Genomic DNA, 19,002 nt, shown 5'->3' on the forward strand with positions numbered 1-19,002 from the left:
GTTCTGATTTGGAGCACGCATTTAATGCTTCAGCATCCAGATACTCACTGATTTCATCCTGCTCTTGTGCTCCTTTGTTACCACTGTCGCACCACTTGCTGAATGATGTTGTGTGTTGCTTTATCACAGGGCATTTTTCAGACATGCTGCCTGGTGTTGCGAATTCTAATGATTCTATGAACAGCCTTGCTTGCGTGTACACCTCCTCATGTTCCGCAGGCATTTGCAGCTAGGCGCTCCGCTCCTTTATCCACGCCTTGGCAAGAATGTGGCTCGAGTTTTAATACGTCACACATTCACTACCACTGCTCAGCAATGCCTTTAACTATGTGCTGGTGCAAGACAGGCATGTGGACCCGGATGTAACCTTTTGTTTCACTTTCTTCTGAAAGTGGAAAGCTAGCAAGGACCTGGGGCCCAGTTAAGGCTCCAATGCTGGTCCTGCCTGCCTGATGAAACATGCATGTTGGCCTGGGCCCGGCCTTGACCAATCTAAAGATAGGCCGAGCTGTCTGAGCCTTCGTGCTGGCCCAGGCTTGTGCACACCTATTGCTATATGTACCTAGGCAAAATACATCTCCATGCACAGGGCAGAACCTCCAGTCTTGCCTAATGTTTCTTGCCATCATTACCTTCACTCTTTTCAACTCCTGTCAATATTTGTTCCTTCTGGTGCACCCCACAGATAGAATAGTTGCTGTTGAAAGCGTTCTTTCAGCACAACAAATGACAGGGACAAAAACACAGAAATACAGATGGCATTGAACATGGCAGAAAATAAACGAAGTGAATGGAATGAATTTCATACCTAAAATGACAGTACTCTGTTCAAATGCTCAATAACGAAAAAGTTTGGCGACATCTATGCAATCTTTAGGGCTACACATTATGAACAGAGAACACCTGCCATTGTCGCTCAACTTCTCTTATCGCGTTGATCATTTTACTGCTTCATGTATCGTGGCACTATGTGGCATTGCAAGGGCTGTAATGCACTTCGTTTTCTGTAGAAAGAGCAAAGGCCTTGTGCCTTCCTTACTTTTTAGCATTTCTAGGCAAAATGTGTTATGAGGCCAGGACGGAAAGGAAGTTGGATTGGTGTCAGGTTGGGTAAAGACAACCATTTGCTGTAATAAAACAAAGCTTAGCATGATGCATTGTTAGAAGGTTTTAGGAAAAGCATGTGTAAACAGCTTAGTGTACCTGACGGGCAAGGTCACTGACACTGCACACATTAAGAAATGAGTGCTGTTTGTGTTCATTTGTACACAAGGTAGGGAATAGTGTCTTCTAACTTTGGGATTGCATGCTCTTCTAAAACTTTTTGTTGGGTGCACTGCATTGCACTGTGCTAGCAGAGGCATGTAGCCTGTGACGTAGTTGGCATAATGGAGGCTATAGAAAAAGTAATAACACACATTCAAGGACAAGCTTTGACTCTTGAAAACTGAGCTAGTGACTGCTTGAAAGAAGTTCTTAGAGAAAACATGAAAGAATTTTTGCTTGTACAGTCAAGAGCAATAGTTTGGGGACCAAAGGCTTCACAATTTTTGTTTTTTTCGCAGCCTGGGCATTCTGGCTGAAATCAAGAGCGCACACCTATGGGCACTTATTTGACCAATACAATGTATTAAACCAATTCCAGGCTGTGGAGCTTCGCTTGAATATATTTCAATATTTGCTGACGCTGTGGTCTCCAAATTTTTTCTCGCGACTGTGCATATACTCATATGTTTCATTACCACTTTGTTGTATACGAGCACGAAACTGCAAATGGCAGTGCTGGTGATCGTAACCTGGGACAGTTTGTTTAATCAAAGCATGTTGCTCTGTTGTTGCATTGTGTGGCTGTGTTATCATAGCTGCTGGTGGAAAAGTTTCACAATGCAAACTTTGTAACTCTATACCCTTTCCCACCAAGACTGTATTGCACAGAAACACTGGGGCTGAAGTTAGTACAGTCAGCTACAAAAGTTTATGGGACGCATGATGAATTTCATGTCAAGTTCTAGAACAAATGTGAATTTCTACTCTAATTTATTTCGCAACTAGGTAGGTTGCAAAAACTACTACAGATTGAAACCTTTAATTTGAGGCGATGTGCGCAGGCTTTGTGGAAATTCGGCTTTCCAACAAATCCTGTGTTCTGTAAACCGTTGTGGTCGGCTGTTCCTATGCTCACTAAAGCTCTCTGCTACTGAATTGTGCCATTTGATGTCAAAATTATTTGGAAACATTGTTGGAAGGGTGTCTCGAGTCCTTCCAAGAGTGGCAGCTTAGTAGAGTGTGTGTCTGTGGAATGGTTTGTTCTTGATTCAGGGATCATTTAACAGGTTTGGCAAATGGATCCATCCCAGTTTGTGAACCAATTTGTCTGAGAGACATGTATGGTGCCCGTGGGCTCTCAGTTGGAAGAAATTCGGCTGTGTTTGTATCCAAGGTGAGCATGCTGTTGTCATTCTGCATTTTGTCAGGTTTTAGTTATGCTGACTAGAGTCTGTGACAAGTCACAAACGCAGAAGCTACTCTCATGAAACTGTGATGCATGTGCCATTCATGTCTCTGTACCTGTAGAAGCAGTTTCCTTACATATTGCACCAGCACAAATATTGTTTCATTAACAGTCAGCACAACACAGTCATGCGCCACACGTACTATGTCACTTGTCTTCACACTGGAGAGGGGCTCTGCACAACGCACCTGCGGTTATTTTTGCCAGTCCTTGTCTGTTTGATTCGGTAATTGAAGCCCTGCAGTTGTAGGACTGAACGCTTGACACTAGGTGAAGCTTGGTTGGTGCTAAACATTCATGACAAGGATTAGCAGTCACAGGGAATCTCAAACTCGAAAAATTCAAGATAGGCCCTGAACTTGTCCACTGCCCATATTGTTGCAAGGCACTCCCACTCCTAGACAGTATAGTGGCTTTCAGCCTCTGTAAGAACTCTGCTAAGGAAGGAAACAGGCTGCAGTCCATTAGGGCCAGCCTGCAGTAGCACAGCTGCAATGCCGACATCGCTTGCATCAGTTTCAACCACGAAAGGTCGGTTTAGATCTGGAAAGCCCACAACTGCATCCTGAGCTAAGGATTGCTTGAGTGCAGTGGAAGCCTGCTCTTGACTCTCTAAGGGGCTTGACTCTCTGCCACTGCCATCACTCATTCTTCTTTACAAGGTCCATGAGTGGATGCCCTGTCAGTGAAAAGTGTGGGATGAAGTTCCTATGATAGCCAGCAAGTCCCAGGAAGGCTTGCAACTGCTTAATTTGGCTGGGTCTTGGTAATCCAGCACTTCATGCACCTTTTCTATTTGCGAGCACTGTGGCTGGACCCTTGTGCTTAGCAAATGGTACACTCCATTGTGGGTAGCTGCCAATAGTCCATCTGCCTAGTGCTACATGTATAGAGGTGCCTGTTGCACTCAAAAAGTCTCTGTCGAGAACAATGTCCTGATATAGGTCTGGCACACACATAAAGCACTGGTTGTGGCTGCTCATAGTCCATTGAATCTTGCACTTTAGAGATGTGAAAGACTGGGACCAACCTGTTGCCAAGCAGGTTGCATGCACCTGTGTCCTTGGAAGGAAGTGGTCCGGACACTGACCAGAATGAGCGTAGGTTAGGGCGTGTTGGTTCATAACTGAGTTTTTTTAGCACACGAAAAGGGACGAAGGACAGTGGCAAGACGCGGACACAGCGCAAGACGCGGACACAGCGCTGTGTCCACGTCTTGCCACTGTCCTTCGTCCCTATTCGTGCGCTAAAAAGACCAGAATGGTTTAAAATATATATTTACGTTTTGGCTCCCCCATGGGAGGCTGTGTCCTGAACTCTGTCCTAATCTTGGCGCCTGTCTCCTCTGCTAACTCTGCCCTCGGCATTCCAAGTAAGTTCACACATGATATTGAAGCAGCACACTTAAATCTGACGTGTTCACGCACGCATATCATGACTCGCCAACTAGCCTATCAGTATCTATTAAGCTCACGCTTAAGCCTGTATCCAGTAGGGCATGGAACATAGCTGCTGTAGCGAACTCCACGAGATTGGCAAACTGTTTGCCCTCTATGAAGTCTTAGAGTTGCAGATGCATTTGCCGCAACACGCAGTCAACCTTTTATGATTCCAACACTTCGCCGCTGATCCGATCATAATAGGAAGCGATTGTGTAAATAAATTCTTTTAAATTTTCTCTGGGTGTTGCGTGTGGAGCTCGATTTCTTGTTTCAAGCAGCCGTCAATAGAAGAGAATTCCTCAATGAAGGCTGCCGTAAACTCCTCTCACGATGCAAATGAGGTCATGAAGTGTCACCACAACTTCGCACTGCACTCCATAGTAGTGGGCACAATGTGGGTCAACCTTTTGTCAGTGGCGACACCGTTGACCAAGCAAAACGTCTCCAGCAGGTCCAAAAATTCTTTAGGGGTCTGGATGTCATTAAATCCACTGTATTTACAGAGCTGACCTCCAGCATAGCATGGGGCGGCTTTGCCTGATGGTTGAACTGCCACCGCTGCTGTCACAGAATGTGCCGGCACTGCTTCGGCCGCCATCAGCCTTTGTTGAACTGGTGCTGCGACTTGCTCACGTTGCACGGTAGAGCCGTTGGTCTGCCCCACCAGATGCTGCAGCAACCTTTCAGGCACGTTCACTGTCTCCATGGCCACATCCCTGTTGATCCCAGACGAGCCCCCACTTGTTACGAATGGTAACAGGCAGACACGCATGTCGCAAACATTCCCATTATTACCGCGCTCTGTGGCTCTTCCTCCACCATGCTGACCATATGATGTCCATCTGCACACACCGCATGCAACACACACACTTCGTGCCACCCGCTTCTTCCGTCCTTTGTTGCCACTGCACTCATGGCACCTGGTCCTTTCCCTAGCAACTACAGTCAACCATGCGTGCAACCACGCCTTGTCTCACCTCACTTGGATCTATCGGTCTGCTTACGCCACCACTCTCTCCTCACAATACCAAGATCAGACTGTATGAGAACTAAGACAACTCACGGAGAAAACTGGGAGCTTGAAAAAGGGATTAAGGTACAGATTTTTCTGACTTTCTGTCCAAACGCTAATAGTCTCGCACTACTCCAGTGTTTTTGCCCACAGCAGCCGCTAAACATATGCATCATAGAAGGTTGAGTGCCGTGGTTAACCTTTCCGTATAAAAGCATATGTCTCATTCACAGTTAATCAACAACAAGATTGTTTAACAGTCTGAAGAGTTTCAGGATTAAGGAAGGCGTGACAGCGAGCTAGTTGGTTGCCCATACCTAAATTTGTGTTCAAGAATTTACGAAAAAACCACACTGAAGCATACGTAGACACATTGCTTGCTGTCCTGTGTCTGTTTATACTGTAGTGTAGTTCTTTTTATAATTTCTTGGACACAAATTTAGGTTCCAGAATGCTGCAGCACATAAGTGAGGCAAAGGTGCGTACAGTAGAATCTCGTTAATAAGATCCCATTTCGTATCATTTCCCAGTGCCAACATTCTCGGTTGAGAACACAAAAAATTACCCAATGCAATTACGCTTCTTTTTTTACCAGTGAGTGAGTGAGTGAAGTAACTTTATTTCGGTCCAGAGAAGATGCAGGGGAGACCCCACGCCACCCGGCTAGTCCCACGTAGGGACCGCCAAGCCGAGCTTGACGGCCCGATCGTGGGCACTCTGGACGGCCAGGGTTTGGTCGTTGAGTTCGGGGCTGCCCAAGAGCGCAGCCCACCTATCCTTGCTGAAGGAGGAGCCGATGGCTTCACACTCCCACAACACGTGGTCCAATGTTGCCCTTAGTCCACAGGCAGGGCAGTCCGCACTGGGATATCTTTCAGGGTATATGGCATGAAGAACCGCGAGGTTAGGGTACGCACGGGCTTGTAAAAGTCGAAGGGTAACCGCCCGCGCCCTGCATAAGGCGGGGTGCGGGAGGGGGAATACCCGTCTTGACAGATAGTAGTGTGTCGTGATTTCATTAAACGTAAGCAAGGGTTCGCCGCGGGGCAGGGGGACTGCTGAGGCGGCGCGGTCAGTGAGTCCTTGCGCGGCCTCGTGTGCGCCCTCGTTAAGGTTAGAGGGAGAACCCTTAATCGACCCCAAGTGAGCGGGAAACCAAATGAGAGAATGCGGAGAGATACTTTTGGCGCTTTGGAGAATGCGGAGGGCCTGGGGGGAGACCATACCGGTTTGGTAGGCCTTAATGGCTGCCTTGGAATCACTATATATACTGCCTCTCTGCGACCATCGAGCACAGCCAGCGCGATTGCAACCTGTTCGGCTACCACGGGCCTCGAAGTACGTACCATAGCGCAGCAAATGAGCCTTGAATTGGAGTCTACGATGGAGATGGCGAATGCCTCTTGTTGGACGTATGCCGCGGCATCCACGAAGCTTGCCTCAATGTGGTTATTGCGGACATGCTCGAGTAGAGCTGTACACCTGGCCCGACGTCTGCCGATGTTATTTGCGGGGTGCATATTGCGGGGAAGGGGCCCGACGGGCCGCAAGATGCTCGACGAGATGGGCCTCAATCCTGTCGACCAGTGCCCTGACGCCGTGCGGATTCCCAGCGACATCAGGTCTCAACTGCACATCGCGCCCCTTTTACCAGTTAATACGTTCCTGGAAAACACAATCTTCTAGCACTAACGTTCAGCATATCGGCAAACTGCGATCATATGATACGTTTTCTGGCTGCTAGATCCTATGTGAACAAGAAAACACATGAGGCACGCACTATAAAGAGCAGTAGTTACCACCACGATAGCCTCCCTGCAGTACTCGCCTGCCCATGTCACGTGAAATAGCCTGCACGCACTCAGTTTACTCTTCCAGTACCATGAAACCTCGTGGTTCTGCACACATTCCATTCACAGTTATGTTTAGCTCTGATGGCACCACCCACCACCAGCTCAATGCACGTCGGTGTCTCGTGCTGCAACGATTCTCGCCGAGTGGGCGTGTGAAACCTTCCCTGCAAAATGCTCCACCTGAAGAAGCACTGACCCAAGCTAGCCACCCTACCCATGACAACAACACGCTTCTCGGGCCGCTTGGGTCCTACCAGCTCGATGCGTGTCAACATTTCTTCCTGCAACAATTCGTACATTGCTTCATGTTACGTAGGTATCAATTGCAGTTGAGTATGCCAAATTTTTTAGAGACTTCAGGTCGTATGTTTTTCTGGTTAGTAAATTTTCTTTCGCATTTTTTTACTGAACCTATAAATGAGGTTCTACTGAACATGGACACACGAAGAGGGAAAGAGAAGAAGAATCAAACACAGAGAGTCGTTGGTGTATTGTGGAACTAGACCTGAGCAGACACCGTCAAAATCCATGGTATCATGGCGAGCTCATGGGCAAACTTCAAGGCAGCATCACAACCAGTCTTTTGCATTTGCATCTTTTCTGCCTTGCCATGCCTCAACTCATAGTACAAGTTGCCATTGTGATATTGCAGAACCATAATTTACTGATACAGCTTAGCCTAACATTCTTTTTTACTGTCTTTTGTTTTACATTTAAGCACTGGTGTACCCTTGAGCGACACTTGCTAATACAATCTTAACCTTTACTGGCTATAGACTAGGGCCTTACGGGTGGCAAGCTAGTGCCTTTGCTGCCGTGTATTTCAGAACAGTGTATTAACAGCTGCCTTATCATTGTATAGCTGTCATCTTTGCAGTGCGCTTTAATACTACAGTAATTTGTAAGTTTTAAGCTTTAGTCCTCTCTAGTAAGAAATAAAAGTCAACACATTCTGAAAGTTCGCATTTTTGTTTGTTTGTGTGTATAATCTGCCCCTGCATATAAACTCCAACCTAGATTACAAACACTCTGATCATGCATTTACTCTGGCAGCCGCTTGACGTGAGACCATCCATGCAGGTGTTGGAGCTGGTGCACCTGTTGCTCAATTCTTTGCAACAAACTGTCTTTATATTTTGCTATTCCATAATTATGCTTGTTCATGATGCCATAATTTTAATGTACCCCTATCTTACATCAATGGTCTCCATCCAAAAAGATTTCTGCAGGTACAAAATTGCTTTCTACTTCCTTCCGTCCTGAGAATTTGAGAGGGTGTGTATAGGTGAAAGAAAGTGCAGTAATCGAAGGTTATAGATAAATTTGATGTTGACAACAAGATGTAGAAAGTGAATGCTGTCTTCCAAGTTAAACCAAGACACTTGTAGAGGCACTATTTGTGTCTGGAAGAAACACGAGATGGACAGTACTTGCATCCCTCTTTGCATCCAGATACTATACTTGGATAAATATAGCTAACCTGACTACAAATTATGACCTATCTCATGTTCCAGAAGTATTATGTACCAGTCTGGTTGATTAAGTAAAGGGCTGGTGAAACACATTTTTACAGTGCTATTTGCTGTCATTTGGTAAGAGAATGTTACTACTGGAAATAAAAAAAAAGCAAGATTTTTCTTTCTCAAATTTCATGCTGAAATCTCAGTGGTGGTATGTCAGTGTGACGTCACGGATTTCAAAACGCATTCTTATATTTGGGCCAAATTGGTGCAGAAGAAAATTATGAATAATTTCTAGGTTAAGTTCCTGGGTCCTTTAAAACACAAAGTACTAGTCCTTAATTGCCAACAAACAAATAACTAGATGTCGGCAAACACTGTAAAAATTTGTTATCACGGCGAGCTGGGTGCAGGAAGTTCAAGACATTGTTGCCACCTGTCTTTTGTTTTTGCGTCTTCTGGTTTACTAAGCCTCCTCACATGATATGAGGGCCCGTTTTGATACTGCAGAAGCGTGACTTATCCAAATATTTAGAATTGTGTCCCTTTACACACTGGTCTGAAAATTAACAGTGTCATGTTCAGCTATACCTGAAATTTAAATGAAAAATAAACATAGCACTTTATAGAAGAAATTGGCTGTTTGTGTAAGCACTGCTTTTTTTTACCTTTACATTCACTTAGAAGGAGGTGAAGTAGATAATCAGGTTTTCGTCATTTGCAGAATCGTGTTGTCGCTCTTGGTTATATCTCTGAGTGACTGAAGTCAAGCCAGTGACCTTTTGCCTGTTTGTTCTGCCGTTTAGGTTTCTCGGGAGAAGGGCATTGTTCTCGACTACGGGATTAAGAAAATGATCTTACCTGTGTCTGGGTCAAGGAAGCTGAGAAAATCAGACTTTGTGCACAACAACTTGACTCCGAAATTGTCAGGTGTGTATGGTCTGTGACACCTTTTTCCCATTCTAATTTAACTTTCTCTAAACGAACCATACCCTTTCTCACATCGCTTACTTAATAAGCGTCTAGCAAGTGTTTGCTTTACAGTAACTGGACAACAGTGAGATGTTGTGAGGAAAAGAGGAGCACAAAATATAGTATTTACAGAATATTACTGTTTAAGGAGTTATGAGCTAGGTATTGAGATATCCCTGTAACTTCATGGCCTCCTATAACATTGCAGCTCTTTGTACCATCACACTTGAAGCCCCGTAAATGAATATGAAATCAGAGAAAAAAATTCACGAATATACATCGGTTTGAACTGTGAATCCCATGGGTCTGAAGCTGCTGCTGTATCACTGTTCCACAACTGCATTGCATTCGTGTGGAAAAAAAACTTATAGTATTATGCACTTACTCTTGAAGTTCACAAAATGGCTTTTGACAAAATGGCACAAATGACAGTTCACATTAAAGAGAGCATCTGAAAACAAAATTTTTTCTTTTGTGGTTGAAAATAAGCCTTAAAGGGACACTAAAGAAAAATATTAAATCCAGCTAGATCGATAAAGATTCATCTAGAAGTCTACCATCATTTTCTGCATGGCAATATATCTCATTCTTGTGTAGAAAATTGCCGCTGAAGGTCCCGCTGTTGCTCCTCAATTTGAACAGGCCATGCCAAAATGAAAAGGTTGAAGTAATTTTCATGTGACATCCATTTACGTTGTTGTTATGTCTTTTGGAAACATTATTTAGCTCTGTATTTGAAGCGTACTTCTTGGTGGCATCTATCCCTGCTCTGCGGCTCTGCTTGGATTCACATTACCAGATAGCAGAGGTGGATCCAGCATGTATGTCCAGATGTTATGAGCGTCCTCTGAACTTTTGTTGAGGAAACCGCAATCCTCTCGTTTGCCCTCCCATGAAGCAAAATAATTTAGTTGGTGATCTCTTGAGTCTTCTCATTAGCCATGACTATTTTCTCAAATGGCATCTGCGGAAAGTATCACGCCAGATCTCTCTATGCATGCACACCACCTTACCATGACTGGCTGTACAACTACCTCTTAAGTTTAATTTGCTCCTCAAAGTAATTATTCAAAATTGTGGCAGAACTCATCTTAGGATGACTGTCAGTGGTAATGTGTTAGCTATATTGAATCAGTATAGTGACAAAACATATTTGCTGTTAGAAGAAAGGAGAATTTTACTGGCCTCACTGTTACTGGTGCTCGTAGAGCTGATCGACACCTGAACATCAGCCAGCGAAAGGTGCAATATATTAGGAACAGAACGGGTGAAAGTATAAAAAGCCAAGGGAGATAAGGAAACAAGGTCTAGTCAGTTAAACTTTGGTACAACGAAATAGGTAAAATAGACAATTTGCTTCGTCATATTGAAATTTCGTTGTATTGGAATTGGACTTTTCATGCAAATAAGTACAGTTGCCAATCGATTTTCCTTATGTGTAAAGGGGCTGTAGAATTTTTCAAATTATCAAGCAATTGACAAAAACAAATTTGAATGAGAAAACAATTCATTTTGATGAATTTAGCAGTCAACAGTTTCATGCCACGTTGACGATATCTTCACATAGGTGGTACAAATTAAGCGAAGCCAGCCATGCTTTCTCGTGTACTCCACCCCCACGCCTAGCCTGATGGCATCACCCGCACTGGGACGACGCTATCATAAAAAGCGCTAGCAGCGCGAAACGAATGCTTCGTATGCCTCTCGCTCCAACGGGTCACCTAAACTTGAGATTACGCAGCCTTCAGTAGAGAGTTATAGCTCAGAGGGCTTGTGGGCCAGGGGGCCCAGCGGGCAAACGGAGACGTCATTGCACATGCATGATACAACATGCACAGAGGCATCTATGCTGGCTCGCTGGACCCGCTGGCTCGCTGAGCTATAACTCTCTAATACTCAACAAGTGGGAAGATGGCTTACATAATGCCACGCCCTCTCAGCACGCCTACTCTTTGCACACGCGGAAGATTATCTCTAAAACAGGGTGCGCGGTTGCGTATGTGCTCAGTCGCGCTTACAGCCACAAACAGCCACGGGCGATACATGCACCAGTTTACCCCCCCCCCCCCCCAGCCTGTCCCGTCCCTCCCCGGGCACGCGTTTAATTGCGTTACCACAAGCTCGCTGCCCTTCCTCTCTTTCCCTTTTGCTCGTGCGGGGAGGTGGCACTCATGCATGAAGTCACCATCTTTCTTTTTTCACCCTTGCGAACTTTCACTCGCACCTAAAGCACAAAGTGCACGGGATGAGATAGTAGAGAGCTTTAGAATAGGGGCCCCAAACGTGTGGGGCCGCAAGGAAATAGCGTTGAAGCCACTGCACATGTGCGAGACGCAAACTGCGTTTTTTTGCGTCGGGCACGCTATTAACTGATTTAGCGGGAGCGCCAAAAATCTGCCCCAAAAGATTTTTGTCAACAAAAATGGCGGCACCCATCAAAGTGACGGCTCTAACCTAGAACCAAACTGGGCTCAATTCAAAGTAACACATAAAGTTCGCAAGCTAGGAGAAGTGACTGCAGTTATCGCTTTCTCTAAAGTAGCATGTGTTATGAAGATTGATTCATTAGACGTCGATGATTCCCAATTAAATTGTCAATTTTGTGGCTCGTGGGCCTAACACGACTTAGCTTGGCTATTAAAAACACGTAAAGTTGGTTACTCAAAACTAAGTGCAACTAATTGCTTGCTGCCGATAGAATAATCTCTAAATTGTAATTAAACACAAAAGCGCGAAAATCAAAATTACTCTTATTATCATAAAATGGTATATTTTATTTACTTATTTCTAATAGCTTTTCTTTGACGCGTAGTGACGTTGTTAGTGCAAGGCGCTATCCGCAAATGCAAAGCCCTATTCTAAAACTCTTCATTCCTGCATGCCCCAACGCTAACTCCCGCAAAGCTCTTTGGGGCGCCAAACTTTTGGGGCCTTTATTCTAAAACTCTCTGGTATCTTATGGCAGAACAGTATTTCTGGTATTTCTGGCATCTCTGGTATTTTTACAGAACACGAGGCGGCTTCACTTCGGCGGTCACTCTTGTCGTGCCACGAGTGATTTGAGGTGCGTTTGCAAGCAGCTGCTTGTAATTCAGTCATTTGGCCACCTACGTCCGCGGAAGTTTCCATTTATTGTCTCCGCATTCCTTTGCTACAGAAGCAAAATTTCATTATATTGAAATAGCGTACAAACACAGTTTGTTATATTCAGGTTCTAATTACATGGTGTTCTATGTACAAGAGATTATGAGAAGTTCAATACTTCGTTATATCGAGAATTTCATTATATTGAAGTTCATTATATTGAGGTTTAACTATATTTGCAATATCTACAGTATTTACAATAGCGACTACTATAAATCAGTTTACTCATACATTTCCCCTCCCAAGTAGGGGACAGTTAAGAGTGCTTGCTCGAAGAGGCCGTTGAGACTATCATTGTAGGTAGAATGAGATTCCAGAAATTTGCATAGCCCATCTTTGTTCATGGGCCAGAGTCCAGGCATTCTTGAGTGGACATGGAACATTGCCTGCTTCCTCTCATCCCTCATGTGCATATTTGGCATGTTCACATCTGCATCACACTCGCGCGTCTCCACTCGTGAGATCCCTTATGACAGACGTGTGCTGATCACAGGAGACGAGAGAGAGAAAACCTTTATTGAATGAAATGGTTTGTTACTTTTTGGGAAATCCCCAGCTAGATGTCATGTTGCAGCAATTGTAGTCGCGTTGGCGCATCCACAATATTGACATGCACACTTGTTTATCCTTTTATCACATCTGGGTACTGAATGTCGCCTCCTAACAGCCTAAAGTTATCGCTCAGCACAAGAGGTGCCTGCATTGTTTGGAACTTACTCGAATGTTATTGTTGATTCTACGTATTGTCTATGTTCCAGTTTACTGAACCTTGTGTAATCAGAGTGTATGCATGACATGAATAGTGTTGTACTTTCTGGAAAGTATGCTAGAGCCAGTAATTACACTGGAACCTTGAACGAGTCATGTATAAAGGTCAATGCGCATGACACACAGATCATATTTTCAACAATTGCGTACTGTGCTCGCCGCTATCACTGTGCTTTAAGTGTCACTTGCTTTTAGAGGCACAAGTTCGCCCAATAAAGAATTAGGTTCACGATTCACAGTTTTGCTACGGCATTGTTCACTGTCACTACAATGTGGCAATATCATCAGCACAAGGAAACATTGCTAAATTAAATTTAATTAGATTAGGAGGTTCTGTGTGCCAAAACTACGATATGATTAAGAGGCATCTCATAGTTAGGGACACTTGATTCTTTTGACCACCTGGGGTTCTTTAACATTCATGCAATGCAAAGTACACAAGTGCTTTCTGAATTTCATGTGCATTGAAATGCGGCTGCTGCAGGTGGGATCGAACCCGTGATGTAGAGTTAAAGAGTTCAACACCATAGCCGGGCTACTGCGGTGGGTTGTGCCTTGGTGACGCCAACTTACAAGTGTCAAAGTTGTCCTCGACAGTGGATCATTTGCAGAAGTATACTTACTGCGCATCTGTGAGAAAGGCTGTTTTTCCAACGAAAATTTGTTGTCTACAAAGTATAGTAGAACAAATTATCACAGTAGACTTCCGTTAATTCGACTGCGGCTAATTGGAATTCTTTTTAATTCGATTCAGACCACAGGTCCAGACCGGGGCTTATGCATTTCTGTGGGCATAGACTTCCGTTAGTTCGATCTCAATATTGACCTTCTCCGGATAATTCGAATTTGACTGGTTAGTTTCGCCGCAGTACGGCTGTGTTATGCGGGGCAGCATAAAAAATGAAAAGGGGTCATTGTCGCGGGACATAGCACGCGTTTCTTAATTATACGGGCGCGCACGTGCCGTCTCCGGTCGTAGCACGAGTACCTCGTCACCTAATAGGCCTACTGGCAGGCATTCAGAGCTGCTTCTGACGTTGCTGTGGCGATTAGAGCCCTCGTTTCTCCCCCCTTGCGTGTCTCGTATATGAGACCGTTAGCGGGGATAATACGCGTTCTTTAACGCACACGCCGTGCCCTGAGCAGCGGATAAAAACTATCTGTGTTTTGGGAAAGCTAGAAAAAATGAAGGCTGTAAGATGTAAAAACTCGGAAAGTCGAGGGGACGTCTAAAACCAGCAAAAAAGCGGAGGTCTACGTAAAACTCTGAAGGCCTATAAGTAAACTTAGTAGGCGTCTCGGTGCTTGTATTGTGACCGGAGACGGCGCATGTGTGTGTTTAAATTAAGAAACTCGTGCAATGTCGTGTAACACTAGCACATTTTCTTGTTTGCTATGCCTCACCGCATAATATGAATGTGTTGCGGCGAAGTCAACATAAGAGGCAAATATTGTCAAGTGAATTAACGTGTTTTGTCGTTTTTGTTCCCTTTGTTTAATTAGAAAAGCCGGATAATTCGACCAGTTTCGTATGATCCGCCAGGATCGAATTAACGGTAGTCGATTGTATTTGTATTGAATGGCTCCACCTTTGCCACTGCTGAATTCATGTAAGAACAGACATAAGAACGACAAACCACGGTGCAGCCCAAGGTGGGTTGTTGTGCGTACATCTGTCCTTGTGTTCTTATCGCTACTTAGGCACTTGGTGTATTGCATCACCGAAGAGTGCGGTCCTTCACAATGAACTGTCGGATCAGTAAGCATAGGACATATTCACGTCTTAGCTGGAAAAGCAGCAAGGCTGCGGTCAGCCATTGTAATGACATGCAAATGAAGGAAATTTCCCGAATTATGCATTAAGTAGCCATTCAAAATTGTTACTTAAGGATTGTGTCGCTGGAGATGGGAAAGTATTGAAAATTTTGTCATGGGTACGTGCAAAATTTTTAGAAATCAAGAATAAAAATAAACAGCAGTCTTCGAACAAGCATTAAAAATTCCATCATCATCATCACCACACCACCCCCACCACTCCAGTCTTGCTTGCTGACCCCCCCCTAAAAAAAAAAAAAAAACTGGCTTTGCCTCGGCTGGATAGGGTACGGTCAATGGAAACCTGGAGCAGGTGAAGGTGTTGCTGGTGCCTCGTTGGTTGTAAAGTGTCGAGACATAGCAGCCACTCTCTCTGAATCATCCAGGGCCCTGATGTCGACACTCTGATTTTCTATTTTCATTAGGTTCTCGATTAAAAAAACTGTCTTCGTTACCAACTTGTTATTACAGAAGCCTAATCTTTCAATCTAGCTTGACAATATTTTTCCTTAATGTCCCTTTAAATCTACCCAAGAGCCGACAGAGCAAGCAACACACTTATCCATCATCTTTTCCCGTCTTGCAAAGAAAGAAAACATGTTTTGCAACTAGTGATTGGTGTTTTCTGTTTTTACCAATAAGTTTTATTTATTTATTTCATAATACCCCTAAAGGCCCCCGAAGGGGTATTACACAGGGGGAATGGATACATGAAAATATGCAAGCTTTGCGCATTACCGAAAAAAACAAAACAAGAGTACACAAAAGTTATACAAAAAACATGAAAGTTATACAAAAGTAGGACGTCTAGCAAAATACATAAGTAAAACAATATGCAAAATACATTAGTCTTTACAAATACAAATGCTTTACACATACAAATACAAATGCTGAAAACCACCTGCTGATTCCAATTTTAGAAATTCAGTATAAACGAAAAAGTGATGCATTTAAGAATTAGTCATGGTTCGTCGCATTAGGTCTGTGCAACATGAATGGGGTATCTGGACGAGCGGGTTTTCTTTTTGCCCACTTTGCCCAAACCTCACCCCAATACCGCGGGCCTCACAATTTGCATCATGACACAGGGAATTGGATGAAAGAGCTCTGTGCACACGCTAGTCCATTCCTCCCCACTCTTCTTGCATATCCTTATCATTCTCCATGGTGGCAAGTGAGGAAGGGATGCTACAGACTATAAAAAGATAATTTGCAGACTACACAGTGCAGGACAAAGCCGAACCCCTCCTTTTCTTGAAAACACAGCCACTTGAGTGGCCAAGCCTTTCGGATGTAGCACTTAACTGCTTCCCTTTCTTATACCATCAATGTGGAGTGCAGCTTTTGACAAACAAGAATGATAAAGAAGAGGACTGCCACCAGCTCCCTGGAAAAAATCTCTACATGTGTATGTGCATCTTAACAAATTTATAGTGTGATTAATTCGGCTTACTGTCTTTATGACAATAAAGCTTTCTTGTTTTAGTGTTCCCTTCTCATGATGATGCGCCATGAGCAGTTCTTCAAAGAGCTGGAAATGCTGAAAAGGGGATACTGTAAAAAAAGAATAAAGAGAGTGTTAATATGTGCCAAATTTTTCAAGGAAAATTAATGGCGATATATTCCTGCCAAATTTAGACAAAGTGGATACCGAGCAATTCAATCTTTATTTATAACCTTACTGCTCTCTACAAGATGCTTCTATTGGGTCATAGTAAAGGTAGAATGAAAATATGAAATCCTAGTTTATTTATTTACATTGGGTATATCTTAAAAGCACACAAGGGCAGATTAAACAACAAACTTCACCTCATTGTTGTCTTCTGTCCAGTCATCCCTGGCCCATGATATCATTACTTCCAGGTCAGCGAGGTACCACAAATGAAATTAAATCCTCATAATTGCTCATAGACAAATGTGCTACACTATCAAGCTGAGAATTCAGAAGATTATTAGCCAATTTCATGGCATCCGCGATTTAAAAGCACAATGCTATAGGTTGCCTCGATGCTCACCTCCAAACTCCCATGTACCTGAAGCACGCACATGCTGTTACACCTCCGTCCAAACCCAAGTCCCCACACAAAAATTCCTGGGCGTTACAATTGCACGTGTAGGTTCTGCTGTTGAGGTGCACATCTTAGGAGGATAATGACTTGTGCCCCTGACGTGCTGTAGAACTACAGATTTGAGCATTTCACAGATATCCAGAATGGCCACTTTGGTTCAATTTGCCAACCTGCAGTGGCACTAAGTGGCAACAGTTACTGAGAAGTGCACATGTTTGACGTAGTAGTTCTGTGGAAACCCGCAAGGTGGAGACAAGTATTGAATAAAGGGGAAATCGGACATCCACCCGTTCGTAGCGATTGCTACAAAGGAAACCCATACGGGTTCCTTGAAAGAAAAGCCTCAAGCACAGTGGCATTCAAGTGAAGATCCGTTCTGAGCATTGCTTATGTAAACATTTGTCTGGTTCTGTGACTGGAGTTGCTAGGTCACGTGATGGGGTGCATTACAGGGGAGCTTCTTAGGGCTGTGATTGAATCAAGGCTACTGGCTCTGTTTTTTTTTTACTGTTTCTTTTTTCACTTATGATGGCTTCAGCAGATGACAGGGTGGTAGCAGGTAGCTTGCGAAGTTCGTGAGCATCGTCACCCTCAGGCTAATCATAATTTTTGGGCGAATCGTTAACCTCTTCTTGATTGGAATTGTGACAATACTATCGAAGACATTTGTAGTACTAAATTAATAAGCTGCTTGTCTTGTAATGATAGTTTTGAACACAAACTTATGCTCTGATGTTTTTTACCAAAGGGTAAGAAATAATGAACTTTTGTTAGATGGTGTTGTTGAATGTTGTGGAAGATATATAAAGCATCAGACTAATATCAGTCATTACTACTTTGTCAAGTGCCACATGACAGGCTTGCAGCTGTTTCCAAAGTTGTCTAGCACGGAGAGTCTTGAATTAATATAGAAGTTATCCACCCAGTCAATATGCCTAGTCGTATGAACTCTTTTGCAATGCATTCTTTTCACTGTGATGTGACTTGCGCGACCTCTGATTGCACAACTTGTGTGAATTCATCTCATTGCGCATTGACCACTGTATCATGTGCGTTAAACAGAGGCAGCTGCTAGAACTCTTTCACTATATCTTAAATTTCATAGTACGTTCTCACGAGGATTACACCTTCTTTGACCACATTTCTTGAATTTGAAGGCCGTGCCTCTCATTTCAGTGGGTTCGTGAGTTGAGTTGAATATAACAAAATATGATGAAGAATCCAGTTTACTCCAGAAGTGGCAGTCAAGAGCACATCAACCTCTGCACTTGTACTGTGAACCTTTGTGGCAGAAATAGCCCACGACAGTTACGTTCGCATGAAAAAAATGTTCGGGGTGCCAAAACAGTTTGCGGCATTTCACTTGTGCAGAGAGAACACCCAGCCAGCATAGTAAAAGTCGCAGAATGCCTGCATTCACTGCACCTTTTTGAGCATCACTGCCTATATGTGGCAGGCATGAGATATGCTGTCATTGAAACTATGTTGCAGTGCTGGTAAAGAATGTATGGAAGCATAAGAAATTGATGACTAGGCATCTTGTCCTCTTCAAACAACTGTATTCACAGAGGCAGGCAAGACCACTGCCAGGCCCAGCACTGCAAAAAGTCATGTTACTAAGCCTCAAATCTTGGTGTTGGGATTGCCTGCATGCATTGTGGCTGATTCTGTTTGTTGTCTTAGGCCGGGGCTGGCTGTGTTGTATGGATCTTATGCATGAATCGACTGGCCCCAATGTATGAATGTTTGCGTGCCTCTGGCGGGGTGCCAGAAGCATGTAATAATCAGGAAGAGTGAATGTGCCTGAAAAAATGTTGCGAGGATGCTTTTGGAAGATTCCTGCTGCAATTTTTCATTCATATTTATGTGAAACACAAAAATGCTTCTGTAAGGAACCACTGAACCGACTTCAAGAAAGTTTGTGGCTTTGAAGGAAGAAAGCAAAATTCTACCAA

General features: G+C 43.8%; 1 protein-coding gene across 4 annotated transcripts in view; it reads left to right on the plus strand.

Moving 5' to 3' along the window:
• The window catches only part of LOC142575353 (urease subunit alpha-like), a 134,006-nt gene that overhangs the window by 110,971 nt on the left and 4,033 nt on the right, over nucleotides 1-19,002 (plus strand). For all 4 annotated transcript variants that reach the window (XM_075684661.1, XM_075684660.1, XM_075684658.1 and 1 more), the window contains 2 exons: nucleotides 2,334-2,440; nucleotides 9,086-9,209. In XM_075684661.1, the coding sequence (XP_075540776.1) occupies nucleotides 2,334-2,440; nucleotides 9,086-9,209 (231 nt within the window). The remainder of the gene's footprint in view (nucleotides 1-2,333; nucleotides 2,441-9,085; nucleotides 9,210-19,002) is intronic.

This window comes from Dermacentor variabilis, chromosome 3 (assembly GCF_050947875.1).
Source record: "Dermacentor variabilis isolate Ectoservices chromosome 3, ASM5094787v1, whole genome shotgun sequence".
Lineage (NCBI taxonomy): Eukaryota > Metazoa > Arthropoda > Arachnida > Ixodida > Ixodidae > Dermacentor > Dermacentor variabilis.